The 18,078-nt window shown below is 38.9% G+C and overlaps 1 protein-coding gene across 1 annotated transcript in view; it reads left to right on the plus strand.

The window, feature by feature from the left end:
• Positions 1-17,267, plus strand: part of LOC115214142 (transcription factor ETV6-like) — a 30,399-nt gene extending 13,132 nt beyond the window's left edge. The window contains exons 3-5 of the mRNA XM_029783204.2: positions 5,405-5,914; positions 13,152-13,344; positions 16,652-17,267. Coding sequence (XP_029639064.1) covers positions 5,405-5,914; positions 13,152-13,344; positions 16,652-16,754 — 806 coding nt within the window. The 3' untranslated portion in view covers positions 16,755-17,267. The remainder of the gene's footprint in view (positions 1-5,404; positions 5,915-13,151; positions 13,345-16,651) is intronic.
• The last annotated feature ends 811 nt before the right edge of the window (positions 17,268-18,078 follow it).

Genomic DNA, 18,078 nt, shown 5'->3' on the forward strand with positions numbered 1-18,078 from the left:
CTGTATGTGTCTGTACTTGTGTATGTGAGTGTATGTGTATTTGTGTGTAAGTGTGTGTGTGTCTAAGTGTATCAATGTGCGTCTATGTGTGAGTGTGTGTGTGTACTTGTATGTGTGTGTGTACTTGTATGTGTGAGTGAGTATGTGTGTGTATCTAAGTGTGGTGTGTGTGTGTGTGAATCTAAGTGTATGTGTGTACGTCTATATGTGTGAGTGTGTGTGTGTGTACTTGTGTGTGGATGAGTATGTGTGTGTATCGAAGTGTGTGTGTGTGAGTCTAAGTGTATGTGTGTGCATTTGTGTCTGTGTGTCTGCGTGTGTGTGTGTGTAAGTGTGAGTGTGTTTGTGAGTGTACATGTGTATGCGTATTTCTGTGTGTGTGCGTGCGTGCGTATGTGTTGTGTGTATATATATGGTGTGTGTGGTGTGTGTGTGTGTGTGTGTGTGCGTGTGCGTGTGTGTGTGTGTGTGTGTGTGTGTAATTGTGTATTTGAATAGTTTATAGTTTGAATTTTGTTGTTTATATTTAGGTCTAAGCGTGTGGTTAACAAGTTCGCTTGTCACTACACATTCCAGACCATTCCTAGCAATCGAATCTCACTCCCTTCATCAACACACCCAGTCACCACCATCTTGAATCTTAAATATGTCGTCGCATATTTAAAGTAAAATTTCACTTTCGTCACTTTGTGCCAAATTAAAGAATGCAACCAGATTATGTTCTTCCAGCTCTCCCTCTCCCTCTCTCTCTCTCTCTCTCTCTCTCTCTCTCTCTCTCTCTCTCTCTATCTCTCTTGTTAGAATTTTAACTCGAGACACCCGAAGCTAGAAAAAATACCGCAACCTATTTCATTCACCGTACAACCAAAAGTCAGACACGCACAACCAACTATATTCTATCATCAATTAATTTTAATTGATTTATATTCCAGAGGTTGTCTCCCTTGCTCTTTTTCACATGAATTAAGTGATTGAAGTAATGACTGATTTCTTTTACTATAGGTGTAATTTGACTAAAACATTTCTTGACTCATTACATTAGGTACATCAGCGTCCACCTTACCGGTCGTTTTCATGCGGCAGGCACTCCTAGGTATTTACCACCTTCTAAGGCGGCGAGCTGGTAGAAATGTTAGCACGCCGGGCGAAATGCTTAGCGGCATTTCGTCTGCCGCTACGTTCTGAGTTCAAATTCCGCCGAGGTCGACTTTGCCTTTCATCCTTTCGGGGTCGATAAATTAAGTACCAGTTACGCACCGGGATCGATGTAATCGACTTAATCCCTTTGTCTGTTTGTCCCCTCTATGTTTAGCCCCTTGTGGGCAATAAAGAAATAGGTATTTACCACCTTCACACCACTATTTTATAGTTTGGTTGCTGCGAAGAGGGGTAAAAGTTCGAAATATTATAATAGCGAGACGTGCGGAATGCGATTAAAATTTATCGACCGTTGTTTGATGAAGTACAAATTACTCGATTGCTAATTATTTCTTACTGTCTGCATATTACGATCAAATTCATGTTAAACAGGTTGAACTTGCAATTTCCGATCCCTCCTCACCTGACTAATGTCAATTTTATGACAATAAGAGATAAAGCATGATAAATTTCAATGACGCTTAAACTAAACTGTTCCGATTTATGAAAATTCTTTTGCATCAAAGCAAATAGAAAACCGTTGTTAATAAACGGCACTGGAATGTTTGTCTGGCATATGTTGGGAAAAACCAAGGTGGTAATGCTAACCAAAAACCGCAAAAGTAAAGACGTGTATGTGTCATTGACAGAGAGAGAGAGAGAGAGAGTTTCTAGTAATCAGTATGATATGCAATCAATCTGGTTGGGAATTTTCTGCTCGTGGCCGATCTGGGGTCACCTCACAAGGCGCATGGCAAACTACAATCATGGTACTGTTTAGAAAAAAAACAACCAATTGCAGTACATGAATATGAAAACCACACCTGCAACAAAAAATATAAAAGCCATTGTAAGTCCCATAGCCGCAGAAAAAACAAAAAGATAGAAACAAGGTAGTTGGTGAGGTTCATACTCGTTTAACGAATAGACAGCCATGATGTCTCTATGTATGAATGTAAGAATGCATATTTGTATGCATGTACAGGATGTGCCCAGAATACACACACACACATACACATACACACACACACATGCACAACACACACACACATACACACACACACAAACACACACACACACACACTGAATGATTATAAAGTTAGTGTTTATTAAAATATATTTCATTTTCAAAATTTAATAGAATCTACAGACAGAATTTTATTATCTAATGAGCGATTGTTTTTAAACTGGTAACCGTTCAGGTCCCTGGGGTCGATGTAATCAACTAGCCCCTCGCCCCAAAACTTCAGACCTTGTGCCTATAGTAGAAAGGATTACTATTATTATTATTATTATTATTATTATTGAGTGAGGGAGCAGTGCATGCCATCAAAGTGACACTGGGGTACAATATACGAAGCCCAGTATACCCATCATGACTACCCGTCTGATAAGGGTACACTAGGCACATGCATCACAACCATATGTGCGTGACATGGTAATCTCATATCAAGATAAACAGCACATGACCTTGCAGGTGGGGCCCAGTCAGAATACTCTTCTGGTCGAGTAACCCATCCCGCACAAAAGGTCCCTGAATAAGGGTTATTTAAGGATGGTGAATGGAACATCCATGTTTCCAGAGGTGATTTACTGAAACCCCAAAGAATCCCTCTCAACACATGACTATGATGTCCCCCCACTACTTCTGCTCGTGGTCAGAGATACATATATCGTCAGCAACTAAGGGACATGGTCAACTGGTTAAGGTCAAACAACTGACAAGCAAATCTGTGGTATTGAGCAGAATATTTGCTGTAGCCCATCGTTTATACCAAGACAAAACAATGTACATGATAACACTTCCAGATCAGAAGCCGCGAGAGCCACTCTGGTCCTGCATCAGGGCATTATTATTATTATTATTATTATTATTATTATTATTATTATTATTATATTATTATTATTATTAAGGGGGGGAGCTGGCAAAATTGTTAGCACACTGGACAAAATGCTTAGCCTTTCATCCTTTCGGGGTCGATTAAATAAGTACCAGTTACGCACTGGGGTCGATGTAATCGACTTAATCCGTTTGTCTGTCCTTGTTTGTCCTCTCTGTGTTTAGCCCCTTGTGGGTACTAAAGAAATAGGTATTTCGTCCATCTTTACGTTCTGGGTTCAAATTCTGCCGAGGTCGACTTTGCCTTTTATCTTTCCGTATGTACCATTTAATGAGTGTGGTCGATTTTATAGACTTATCCCCACCCGCCAATTGACTAGCCTTGTACCACATTGAGAAATCAATATTCGTATTGTTCTAAGGCGGCGTGCAAACGGAATCGTGAGAATTGTAATTGATGTAACCGATTTCCCTCGCCCCCCCCCCCCCCACCCCAACCTTGCTGGCCTTGTCCCATAATTTGAAACTGTTTTTTTATGGCCTTGTGCTTTAGTTTGAAACCGTTTATATCCTTGAGTAGAAATAGTAAAAATAAAGCCAAGTATAACTTCTTGTTAGTTGGATAAAGCCTGACAAAATGCTGTTGCCAGCTCACACAGGATTCAAGAAAGGAAATGGAGAGGGACACTAAACTGAATAAGTTTGATGGGAACGTCCGTAACAAGTGAGAAGTGAATCTTCCTTTCAGTTCAAAAGACTACCATTTAGAGTCAGTCTTTGTAAAAGGACAATGTAAACTAAAATGCAACAATGCCGGTCTCTTGAAATAGTCGCTTATATTGTTGAGTCTCTCATGGTAAAACTACGTGTAGCTTCTTTAACCGTCGTCAGTGTGAATACGTGAGTAGTTTGGACATGTAGTTTGTACAAAGCATATCTTTGTTGTTCATGAGGAAACAAAATAATAATAGTTGTATACTGTCAATTTAATGTGAAAGTCCCATGAAGGGAATAATACTTATTTCTTTATTACCCACAAGGGGCTAAACACAGAGGGGACAAGCAAGAATAGACATAGGTATTAAGTCGATTACATCGACCCCAGTGCGTAACTGGTACTTAATTTATCGACCCCCGAAAGGATGAAAGGCAAAGTCGACCTCGGCGGAATTTGAACTCACAACGTAACGCAGACGAAATACCTATTTCTTTATTACCCACAAGGAGCTAAACACAGAGGGGACAAGCAAGAATAGACATAGGTATTAAGTCGATTACATCGACCCCAGTGCGTAACTGGTACTTAATTTATCGACCCCCGAAAGGATGAAAGGCAAAGTCGACCTCGGCGGAATTTGAACTCACAACGTAACGCAGACCAAATACCGCTAAGCATTTCGTCCGGTGTGCTAACGTTTCCGCCAGCTATTTAGCCCTACTGCTATTTAGCCCTAGGAAGCAGCAACGCTTCCTGTCGGCTTTGACACATTTCCCTGTGTCTTTAAGTTTGCAAGGGGGAGATGAGCACCTCCACCCAGCTAAGCCTGCACCCAGAGACTAGTTTCTAGTGAATGTATTTCTCTAGAATTCTTATAGTTAGATAGGCATCTCCAACTATCAGGCTATGCTACCCCAGACACATAATTCCCGCCTCAGAAGAGAAATCAAATATCAGGAATATAAAATAAAGACCAATCGTTATTTATTTTCTAACTAAAATTGTGTGTGTGTGTGTGTGTGTGTGTGTGTGTGTGTGTATGTCCGTGTGTGTGTGTGCATGTGCGTGTGTGTGTATGTGCATGTGTGTGTGTATGTGCGCGCGTGTGTGTATGTGCGTGTGTGTGTATGTGCGTGTGTTAGAAGGGAGTAGTAGTCATTTACTTTGATTTCTAAATAGAAGCATATGGGAAATAACACTTACTGACCAGAGACAAAAAAATAACTTTGTTACACAGTGTAGTAAATGTTCTATGAAGTGTGCGTGTGTGTGTGTGTATGTGCGCGCGTGTGTGTGTATGGGCGTGTGTGCGTGTGTGTGTGTGTGTGTGCATTTGTGTGTATGCGCGTGTGTGTGTGTATGTGCGTGTGTGTGTATGTGCATGTGTGCGTGTGCGCGTGTGTGTGTACGTGCACGTGCGTGTGTGTGTTTGTGCGTGTGTGTGTGGGTGTATGTGCGCGTGTGTGTGTATGTGCGTGTGTGTGTGTATGTGCGTGTGTGTGTGTATGTGCGTGTGTGTGTGTATGTGCGTGTGTGTGTGTATTTGCGTGTGTGTGTGTATTTGCGAGTGTGTGTGTATGTGCGTGTGTGTGTGTGCATGTGCGTGTGTGTGTGTATGTGCGTGTGTGTGTGTGTATGTGCGTGTGTGTGTGTGTGTGTTTACTTACTCATCGTCTACTAAAACAATTTTTCTTCATTATTCATTACAGACAGTCAATGCAACCAATATAAGACATATCAGCCACCACATCATTATCATCTACAACAGCAACAACAACAACAACAGCCGCAACAGCGACAGCAACATCAGCAACAACACCATCATCATCATCACCAACATCAGCAGCAGCAGCAACAGCAGCAGCAACAGTCACAGCAGCAGCAGCCACGACAACAACCATATGTACACGAGTCCTACCCACAACTGTTACTACATAATCAACCGCAACAGCAGCAACAACAACAACAACAAACACAGTTGCAACAACTACCACATCAACAACAACTACAACGTCAGCACCAACAGTTAGACGAATTCATACCAAACCATTCCAATACGACGCTTATTAGTTCTGATATGAACCCCTTCTCTTCGTCCCCGTCGTTGCCATACTACTACCCATCGTCTCAGTTGAAACAAAAGAAGCGCCCGGGAAGGCCAAAAATGAACAATCTTTTCAATGACAAAAATATGAAGAGTGGAAACTGTAAAAAGCGAGGTAAGAATTTCCCTTCTTTTGCTTTGATCTTTAACAGCCAAACAAGACCACCACTCTCAAGAAGCTTTCTCCTACTACGTGGCATCTTGGACAAGTGCCTTCTACTGCTGCCTCGGGTCAATCAATGCCTTAGGTATGAATTTCACAAATGCAGACTGTGTGTAACCCTGACGTATATATATATATATATATTTGAGTAGTTGAATGAATTATCTTGTTATGGATAATTCGGTTAACCGATACCTGGGTAGCAAATTCACATCAGAGAAGACACGTTTGAAGTTACGTGCTTTCGTGTGGAAATTTGTATGTTTTTTTTAAAATATAAATATATGTGAGAATGGAGTTGAACGACGAATTAACAAAAAACTTTAAGATGACTGCTCACACGGAGCCCATAGTGAAAATGAGTGTCTCTTTAAAAAATTCCTTTATAAGGAGTGACGTCAAAATGGTTGGATGTAGAAGAATCTAGAAGGTTCTAAGGGTTCAAAGGTTCAAACGAAGTAGGAGAAGAGAGGTATAAGAATAGGAAGGTGTTTTTGTTCCTTGCTTTTCCTGATGAGAAAGCGGCATAATATACTCCTTATTCCTTCGCAATTAGGAATATGCAGCCTTCGAAACACATGTCGAAAATAAAGGAATTTTGTTAATTCGTCGTTCAACTCCATTCTCTCATATATTATATATATATATACATATATATATATATATATATATTATATATATATATATATATATATATTATATATATATATATATATATATATATATATATATAAACTTAGATAAACTTAGATATGTTTCGACCAAAGATTGGTCCAGGCCATGTTAACTTAGTAGCACCACCTGATAGGATTATCTAAATCCTGTTTAAGTCAAGTTTTGTTTATGGTCCATTCAAGTAGTGAGTTCTTGCTGGGTGAGTTGTATCCAATTATGGGTGGCTTATCCGGCATTCCTTGAAGAAATCTATCCAGACTCCGTTTAAAGTTGATGTGATCCTTTTCCTCTTTGATCTCTTTCGGGATAATGTTAAATAATAATAATATTAAGGAATATGATTGCAAACTTACAGGGAAAAATTCAATTTAGTAATACTAAATCAAATTTCACAATATATAATATATATATATAAATTAGAGAAGAACCACCATGTAGCAATTCAACAATGATATATCCTTCAAAGATGAATTCCAAATTAGCGGTTCTATCTTACCTGTAAGTTCCATAACCGATGAAAATGAGCGTAAAGAAACTATAAATATATTTATAACCTACGTTTAATGTGTATCTTTACTCTCATTTTCGCCGGCTATGAAACTTACAGGTAAGATAGAACCGCTATTTGGAAATTCATCTTTGAAGGATATATTATTGTTGAATCGCTACATGGTGGTTCTTCTCTTATACATACATATATATATATATATATATATATATATATATTATATATATATATATATATTATTATTATTATTATTATTATTATTATCATTATGGCTGCCCCCTCGTTATTGAGTATGGCCATTGCACGAAGCTTAACTGTTACTGGTGCCGTGATCGAATGTGACTTTTTAGCCCAGCTAAAGATCTACAATGTCTTGTACAGAATTGGCAACTAACATACATACATACATACATACATACGTACATACATACATACATACATATGTGTGTGTGTGTGTATGTATGTAAGTATAGGCGCAGCATGGCTGTGTGGTAAGAAGTTTGATTCCCAACCACATGGTTCCGAGTTCAGTCCCACTGCGTGACATCTTGGGCCAGTATCTTCTACTGTAGCCTCGGGATGACCAAAGTCTTGTAAGTGGATTTCGTAAACGGAAACTGAAAGAATCCCGTCGTATATATGTGCGTGTGTGGGTGTTTCTGTTTGTCCCCCCCCCCATCGCTTGAGAGCCTATGTTGGAATGTTTACGTCCCCGTAACCTAGCGGTTCGGCAAAAGAGACCGATAGAATAAGTACTAGGCTTACAAAGAATAAGTCCTGGATTCGATTTGTTCGACTAAACACGGTACTCCAGCATGGCCGCAGTCAAATGACTCGAAGCAAGTAAAAGAATAAAATAATACACACACTCAGGAGGTTTGCTGAAAAGTTCCTGCCTTTGGGTAAAGGAAAATACGAGGGGATCAGTTAATTATGATTTTAACCAACATATTCCCCTCTCAGATTCACACACTTATTGCAGTAGTTATTCAATTGTTCTTAGCCCCGTAAAAGAACCCGAAATGCTGGGCTGCCAACTTTCATGATACTCTTAAAGTCAGAAACACTTCAGCACCACCACCACCCCTTATATCGTTCACGTCGTAAGACTTCATAAAGTTTCGAGAGAACTCTTTTACTGTTTTTTACTTGTTTCAGTCATTTGACCATGGCCATGCTGGAGCACCGCCTTTAGTCGAGCAAATCGACTTATTCTTTGTAAGCCTAGTACTTATTCTATCGATCTCTTGTACCGAACCACTAAGTTACGGGGACGTAAACTCACCACCATCGGTTTTCAAGCGATGTTGGGGGGACAAACACAAACACATAAACACACATACATATATACACATATATATACATATATACGACGGGCTTCTTTCAGTTTCCGTTTACCCACAAGGCTTTGATCAGCCCGAGGCTATAGTAGAAGACACTTGCCCAAGGTGCAACGCAGTGGGAACGAACACGGAACCATGTGGCTGGTACGCAAGCTACTTACCACACAGCTACTCCTGCGTGAAGTAAATATTTTTTCATCAGTCCTTTTTGTTTAGGATCTCGAAGCACATAAAGCTATAAATAATACCATGGAACCATTGGGTTGCAAAAATATTTTTTTGGAAAGGAAAAGTCGAAGGCTGCCCATTGGACTCGAGCCCACAGCCCCAGTTGACATTATAGGCGTACAACCATACATGTCTGTTGGTGTGTGTGTGTGTGTGTGTGTGTGTGTGTGTTGTGTGTGTGTGTGTGTGTGTGTGTAACCCCCATCGTCTGAACTGCTTGACTACCGGAAATGGTTTGTTTACGTTCCCGTAACTTAGCGGTCCGACAAAAGACACCGTTAGAATAAGTAGCAGACTTTAATAGTAAATAGGTACTGGAATCGGTTTGTTTCACCAAAAGCCCCTCATGATGGTGCCCCAGTATGGCCGCAGTCCACTGACTGAAGCAAGTATAAGATAAAAGACTATATCTCTTCCAGCCCAGTACTTTGGCTGATATTAATTTCCTTGAAGTTTGGTTATTGAAGAATAGAAGTATTTTCTGCTACTTTCCCGGTGAGAATCACGTACTTCTCTTTCAAAGACTTAAATACGAAATAATATTTTGCACCAATTTACCTAGATACACGCATACACATACCTACACACATATACACATAGTTTTAAGCGGTCGAGGGGTGAATTTCCAACTACACAGCCAAATCAGCGGCTGCGGCATTGTTTTTACCTTCTATGATGTACCAAACATAAGATTTATTCAAAATCAACATTGCCACCGAAAGGCTTCGTAATCGTTAAGGAATCATTGAATGAACCTTGAGAGTTCATGAATTGAGGAGTGTGCCTTAAAAGAAACATTTTTATATAGATAGATAGATAGATAGATAGATAGATAGATAGATAGATAGATAGATAGATAGACAGACAGACAGACAGACAGATAGATAGATAGATAGATAGATAGATAGATAGATAGATAGATAGATAGATAGATAGACAGACAGATAGATAGATAGATAGATAGATAGATAGATAGATAGATAGATAGATAGATAGATAGATAGGTAGATAGATAGATAGATAGATAGATAGATAGATAGATAGATAGATAGATAGACAGATAGATAGATAGATAGATAGATAGATAGATAGATAGATAGATAGATAGATAGATATACATATACGTGAAAATGTGAAGGCGCATGGCTCAGTGGTTAGAGCCTTCGAGCTTACGATCGTGAGGTTGTGAGCTCGAATCCTGGACCGGGCTGCGTGTTGCTCCATTTCACTCAGCTGTAAAAATGAGTTGCGACGTCACAGGTGCCAAGCTGTATCGGCCCCTTTGCCTTTCCCTTGGATAACACTGGTGGCTTGAAGAGGGGAGGCCGTTATGCATGGGCTACTGCTGGTCTTCCATAAACAACCTTGCCCGGATTTGTGCCCGGGAGGGTAACTTTCTAGGTGCAATCCCATGGTCTGCGTCGTGACCGAAGGTGGGTCTAATATATATATATATGTATATATATATATATATATATATATATATTATATATATATATATATAATATATATATATATATATATATATATATAAATTAATTGTTATCGCCATATTAATATGCATTCTTATAGATATAAGAATAATCGCTGCCGTTGGTCAGCTCCATGAGGTCACCGCCTTAAGATAGCTATTGATACACGATCTGTATCCATTATAACCTTCGAACAAGGGAGGTCAGCCGCTTCACACTGCCAGATCGTGTATCAATAGCTATCTTAAGGCGGTGGCCTCATGGAGCTGACCAACGGCAGCGATTATTCTTATATCTATAAGAATGCCATATTAATACGGCGATAACAATTAATTTCCAGTAAACGCTGCCGTAATCTCTTTTATAGAGACTTAGTAATTTTAATATTTCTATCATATATATATATATATATAGATATATATATATATAGAGAGAGAGAGAGAGAGAGAGAGAAGAGAGAGAGAGAGAGAAAGAGAGAGAGAGAGGAGAGAGAGAGAGAGAGAGAGAGAGAGAGAGAGAAAGAGAGAGAGAGAGAAAGAGAGAGAGAGAGCACCTGGATGACGTGAAACACTTGTCTGTCCGTCGCCTCTTTTCACCAGGAACCTATATCAGTCATCACCAGTTGTCTCTATGTTCTAATCAGCGTCGTCATCGCCGCTGACTCACCCGTCAATTCCAAACAACCAACGCCTAGCGGAATTCAAGAAGTGCTTTAATTTACAAGTCGATTTTTATGGTTCAGGTGTTAATATTAGCCACCCTTTGTGTGAGAATGGGTGTTTACTTCATTCCAATAGAAAATATAAAGATTTTTCTTTTTTAAGTGGAATATGACTAACAGCTGGTTCCCAGTCGTATTTCCTATGCGCGTCTGTCGTCTTACAGACTACATTTCGGTGAAAGGGCCACGCCTGTATGGTTCTTGGTCCCCAAGCTTCTCCCGCTGTAAAACCTACCCTAAATTCTAGAGCGGTGGTTCCCAACCTTTTCCCTACCAAGGACCCCTATTATTTAAATGAGTTTCCCAGACCCCAAGATATTGAAAGGTCTGTCAGCTTAACATGATCACAAACCGCCAGTACTATGTTTGAGGACTCCCAGAGTTCTGCGGACCGCAAGTTGGCTTTCAATACCTTGTCCGAAACCGAAGATTACCCGTTTCAGTAACCAGCTTAACCCCAGGCTTTTAGGGCATCGTGTTTCTTGAGTGCATCTGTTGTCTTGTAGTTGACCTCACGCTCGTGTCTTGACCCCACTTCCCACAAGTTTTATTCGATGTAAAACTTGCTCTATATTCCAGAGGCTTTCAGGATCTTGTCCGAGACCGTAGACTGTTCAGACCAATGATCAGCTTAGCTCCTATATGCATGTATGTATGTATGTATGTATGTATGCATGTATGTATGTATTTATGTATGTATGTATGTATATGTATGTATGTATGTATGTATGTATGTATGTATGTATGTATGTATGCATGTATGTATGTATGTAAGCACGTATATTTCTATTATGCCAATAGAGAAAGAATTGGTTTCTAACCTAGATCCAAGGATCTTTCATTGGAATTTCAACATCAACAACAGGGTATTTTTGTATGTATGTATGTATGTATGTATGTATGTATGTATGTATGTATGTATATGCAGATTTGTATGTTTTATGTATGTATCCTCATGCATATAGCTGCATATCTAGACATGCTCATATATATTTAAATTTTAAACTTCTGGAAAGTTTTACAGATTTTTACAGTTCCAGTTATGGACTGGATCTGTAGTCTTCGAATTAGCTAACTACTTTCTGGCTTTGAGAAGCCTAATTTCTCAGGATTGGTATTTAGGCAGTGGGTTACATATCCCAATGTCCCAATGCATGTACGTACGTACGTACGTATGTATGTATGTATGTATGTATGTATGTATGTATGTATGTATGTTTGTATGTATGTATGTATGTATGTATGTATGTTTGCTTTTATGTTCAGTTATAATAATAACAATTTTACATTAATCTGAAAGGTTACTCTATACTTTTGTTGAGTACAAATTTATTATTCTGAAACAAAAAAATGTTATTGCCAATGACTTCAACGTTTCGGCCTGCCAAACCAGTCCGACGATGGCCAAGCTGGCCGAAAATTCGAAGTCACTGTCACTAATGTTCTTGCCGAATATGAAGGAATAATTGTGAGAGATATCAACTGTCAGGTAGAGTCTAGGAGCACTCCGTCGGTTACGACGGCGAGGGTTCCGGTTGATCCGATCAACGGAACAGCTTGCTCGTGATATTAACGTGCAAGTGGCTGAGCACTCCACAGACACGTGTACCCTTAACGTAGTTCTCGAGGAGATTCAGCGTGACACAGAGTGTGACAAGGCTGGCCCTTTGAAATACAGGTACAAGAGAAACAGAGAGAAAGAGCGAGAGAAAGTTGTGGTGAAAGAGTACAGCAGGGTTCACCACCACCCCCTACCGGAGCCACGTGGAGCTTTAGGTGTTTTCGCTCAATAAACACTCACAATGCCCGGTCTGGGAATCGAAACCGCGATCCTCCGACCGCGAGTCCGCTGCCCTAACCACTGGGCCATTGCACCTCCACCAGGTAGAGTCTATACGTAAAACGAGCAGTTGGAGGAGAGCTGTTTGTGGTCGCTCAACCGGATGGAATGAGAACTCAGCTTTCTCCCATATCATACTGTCTTTTTTTTCAAAAACAAAAAGAGGGTGTGGTGGGTAGATAACTTATTTTTAGATACACAATGCTGAAAAAAAAAGAGAAAAAAGACAGCAGAAGGAAACAACATTCATATACCCAAAATTATTGGTTTGTCACCAAGAACTGTTTTGTGAGAAGAAACGAGAAAGGCGTTGCACGATGAAACTCGTTTAACTAGTTTTATTTGTATCACTTATATTTTAACTGTATTTTTTTTTTTAATTTAATTATTTGTTTATTTCAGTGAAGAATCAGTTACTGTGGGAATTCCTGTATGATGCACTGAAAAACCCTGGTTACAATCCACGATTCCTAAAATGGGAAAACGAAGTGGAAGGAATCTTTCGATTTGTCCAATCAGAAATGATGGCTAATGTTTGGGGAGAACTGAAGAACAATGATAACATGAACTACGAAAAACTCAGCAGAGCTATGAGGTGTGTAATGTTTATTATTATTATTATTATTATTATTATTATTATTATTATTATATTATTATTATTATTATTATTATTATTATTATTATCATCATCATCATTATTATTATTATTATCATCATTATTATCATCATCATCATCATCATCATCATCATCATCATCATCATCATCATCATCATCATCATCATCATTATTATTATTATTATTAGTAGTAGTAGTAGTAGTAGTAGTAGTAGTAGTATCATCATCATCATCATCATCATCTAGTGAGAGAGTAGCGCATGCCATCAAAGTAACACTGGAATAAAATATACGAAACCCAATATACCCATCATGACTACCCGTCTGATAAGGGCACACCAAGCAAATGCATCACAACCATATGTGCGTGACATGATGATCTCATATCAAGATAAACAGCGCATGACCTTACAGGTGGGGCCCAGTTAGAATTTTTTTCAGGTCGAGTAGCCCTTCCTACTCAAAAGGTCTCTGAATAAGGCTTGGTTAAGGATGGTGAATGAAACACCCATATTTCCAGAGGTGAATTATTCAAACCACAAAGAATTCCTCTCAACACATGCCTATGATGCTCCCCCACTACTTCTGCTCGTGATCAGAGATACATATATCATCAGCCACTAAGGGACATGCTCAACTGGTTAAGGTCAAGCAACTGACAAGCAAATCTGTGGTATTGAGCAGAATATTTGCTGTAAGCCATCTTTTATACCAAGACAAAATATGTACGTGATAACACTTCCAATCAGTTAAGATCAGAAGCCATGAGAGTCACTGCCAGAAGGCGGCGAGCTGGCAGGAACTTTAGCACGCCGTGCGAAATGCTTAGCCGTATTTCGTCTGCCGCTACGTTCTGAGTTCAAATTCCGCTGAGGTCGACTTTGCCTTTCATCCTTTCGGGGTCGATAAATAAAGTACCAGTTACGCACTGGGGTCGATATAGTCGACTTAATCCGTTTGTCTGTCCTTGTTTGTCTTCTCTATGTTTAGCCCCTTGTGGGTAGCAAAGAAATAGGTATTTCGTCTACCGCTACGTTCTGAGTTCAAATTCCGCCGAGGTCGACTTTGCCTTTCATCTTTTCGGGGTCGATGAAATAAGTGCCTGTTACGAACTAGGATCGATGTAATCGACTTACCCCTCCCCCGAACTTGCTAGTCTTGCTATCTACTAAACTATGTATGTAAACACTCACCTATTTATTAGTAATTGGCATAGAAAAATCGTAAACAATTGCAGTCGTGAAGGAGCGCCGGTCTTTCATGTACATGGTGTTACATACCGCATGCTGAGCATGGTTTCAAAAAAATGTCGATTTTAATCGTTAAAAAGAAAATTTCCTTACTGTCAGCGAAGACAGAAGTCACGTGCTTTTCTTCTTCACAGGCTTATTAATTAATTATATTGGGTTGTCCGGAAATTTGTGTCGATTTTTAAACGAAAGAAAAAGGTCAATAAATACTTGCCATTACATTTTTAATCAACCAAATATGAACCATTTTGTTGCACAATGTGTCTCCATCTTTCCTTTAACTTGAAAATACCCTCTTCCCAGAATTGAGGTGGTTTCATGGCAAAGAATTCATCAAGGTATCTTTTTACGTCATCCAAAGAATTGAAATTTTTACCATTAAGACTATTCTGCAAAGACCTGAATAAGTGGAAATCCGAAGGAGCAATATCTGGTGAATATGGAGGGGGGGGGTAACACATCCCAGCCGAGCTGCAGCAATTTTTGTCTGGTTCCCAAAGCATCAAGTGCTGAAAATGAACTTTCTTATCTTCCATTTTAAAGGGTCACAGAATTAACACAGGTTATAGGAACATAAACCTTCTTCCACGAAAAGATAGCTTAAACTGTGCTCTAAATGGAGGTGTAGTCAGATCCTAGTTTATGGACTCAACCATGTTCTAAAATAAGTCGAAAGGTAAGCTACTATAAATCGGCACGAACTTTCCGGACAACCCAATACATTTAACATTAAATTCCCGCCAGTCAACGAGACGGCTGGCCTTCTATATGGTTGTGCAAAGTCTATTAAAATAACAACCAAATTTCCTGCAATTGCTAAACCCTACAAGGATGGATGCAAGTCCGTGGTAGTATATGTCGAGTAAAAAGAAACAGGGTGGTCAGAGTTGGAATTCCTTTGATCATATATCTTGAAATTAACGACTTGTGCCCGTCTTTTTATTAGAGGTGGCAACGTTTAGTAATTGAGGGAAATTTGGTTGCTATTTCTTAATAGATGTTGAGCGACTATATTGAAGGTCAGCTAGTACGATCGAAGTGTTTACCATTTGACCAACTGCTCTGATTTACCTTACAATGTCGGGGGTATCTTAATACCCAGAAGGAAAACTAGTGCCCATGATTCTTTACAAGGTTTCTGAGACTGGTGGGAGAAAAAGCAGGCGGGAGCTATCGTTAAACAGAAAACCTTGCTCCAAATGTTTACAATGCACTGGACTCCGCTAAAGATAAACATCAGGTGTTAATCTGCCAACAGATTACGTCTACTAATCTACTCGGAATGTAAAGAACTTTAACAAATGCTACAATGCATTTGGCCCAACTTTCTTAAGGTTCTGCTAATCCGCTACTTTAGATTAATACTCTTTCTTTCTTTATATCGAAAGGATGAAAGGCAAAGATGACCTCGGTGAGAACTGAGCGCGAGGAATGAATTCAGAAGAAATACTGACAAACACTCTACCCGGTCCTACAGACTGCAAACTCGCTGTCTGTGGAGATCTATTATCATAAATAGTATTTAAATTTGATTTTAGGTGGAGGCATAGCAGTGTGGGTCAGTCCAACAAAGCAGCACCTTGGTACTTATTCTATCGATCTATTTTGCTGAACCGCTAAGTAACGAGGACATAAACACACCAGCACCGGCTGTCAAGAGGTGGTGGGGGACAAACACAATCATAAATATACACACACACATAGATATAGTTTCATATATATATATATATATATATATATATATATATATACGACAGGCTTCTTTCAGTTTCCGTCTACTAAATATACGCACAAGGCTTTGGTCGGCCCGGGGCTATAGTAAAATACATTTGCTTAAGGGTGCTACGCAGTGGGACTGATCCCGGGATTATGAGGTTGGGAAGCAACCTTCTTACCACACAGCCACGCTTCTTCATTATCATTTAACCTGCAAATGTATAAGGAATAATTATTTAAACTTCATAATCAGTTAATTTATTAAACACCTATATAACCCATTGTTAACGTTTACTTGCTTTTTTTTTTTTTTCGTATAGGCATTACTATCGCCGAGGGATCTTGGAGAGAGTAGAAGGCAGGCGCTTGGTATATAAATTCTCAAGAAACGCAATAGAAAAATTGAAATTACGCTCAAAATAGTTCCACACTGGAAGCATTCGTCAAAACATTATACAGCCATTTTCTTAAAATTAGTTTATCATTTAAACTATTGAATGATTATTGCTGCTGACAAAAAAAAGAATCTACAACATTGCGCAAATTTAAATTCATTTTCATAATTCAGCACTTAGTGTCTTCCATATATGATAACGCAACTCCTTATTGAGGAGATTGTAATACAAATATAAAATTTTAAATAAACCATTTACAATATTATTCAAATTTCAATTAATTTTCAGTCATTTGTGTCTTCCATATACAACGCAATCCTTTGTCAAAGGGATTGAAAAATATGCAAAATTTAAAATAATATTAATAATAAGCATTAAAAAAAACTGAAATTATCATTAATTTCCCAAGAGACGTTAAATTACGTTTGAATGTATGAATATCGTCCATGCGTGAATACATGAATGGTTGAATGGATATATAAATTAAATAAAATAGTGTTCAATATTTAATGTTTTCATAAAACTGATTAATAAAAAAAAAGTTGAGAAAAGAGAACTACGTCAACATTACAAAAACAGAGCTGGATAAGGTCGTGAATTATGATGAAAGGACATTGACAAACCTAGTTGATTGACTAGCCGAACGATTAATCAAAAAATCGATTAATTAACTGGTGGAATGGTTAACCAATTAAACAAAAAATAATAAAGAAGTGAAATAAAACCAGCGTGTGTGTGCTTATCATTGGCATAATGACCCTCCCGAGGTACACCAAAATTTGTCTCAACACACGAATTCACAAGCTAAATACAAAAACGAAAGGTTCATTATCGTTTTTAATAAACAAACATTTTTCATCATTTGCATTTTTGTTTGTTTTTACTCTTTACTCTTTTTACTTGTTTCAGACAATTGACTGTGGCCATGCTGGAGCACCGCCTTTAGTCGAGCAAATCGACCCCAGGACTTATTCTTTGTAAGCCTAGAACTTACTCTATCGGTCTCTTTTGCCGAACCGCTAAGTTACGGATATATAAACACACTAGCATCGGTTGTCAAGCGATGTTGTGGGGGGGGGGGCAAACACAGACACACAAACATATACATACACATACATATATACATATATATACATATATACGACGGGCTTCTTTCAGTTTCCGTCTATCAAATCCATTCACAAGGCTTTGGTCGGCCTGAGGCTATAGTAGAAGACACTTGCCCAAGGTGCCAGGCAGTGGGACTGAACCCAGAACCATGTGGTTCGTAAGCAAGCTACTTACCACACAACCACTCCTACGCCTATTTTTCGTCATTCTTTAAAAAATTTCATTTTCCGTGGCAGTAATTC

The sequence above is a fragment of the Octopus sinensis genome, linkage group LG7 (assembly GCF_006345805.1).
Source record: "Octopus sinensis linkage group LG7, ASM634580v1, whole genome shotgun sequence".
Taxonomy (NCBI): Eukaryota; Metazoa; Mollusca; class Cephalopoda; order Octopoda; family Octopodidae; genus Octopus; species Octopus sinensis.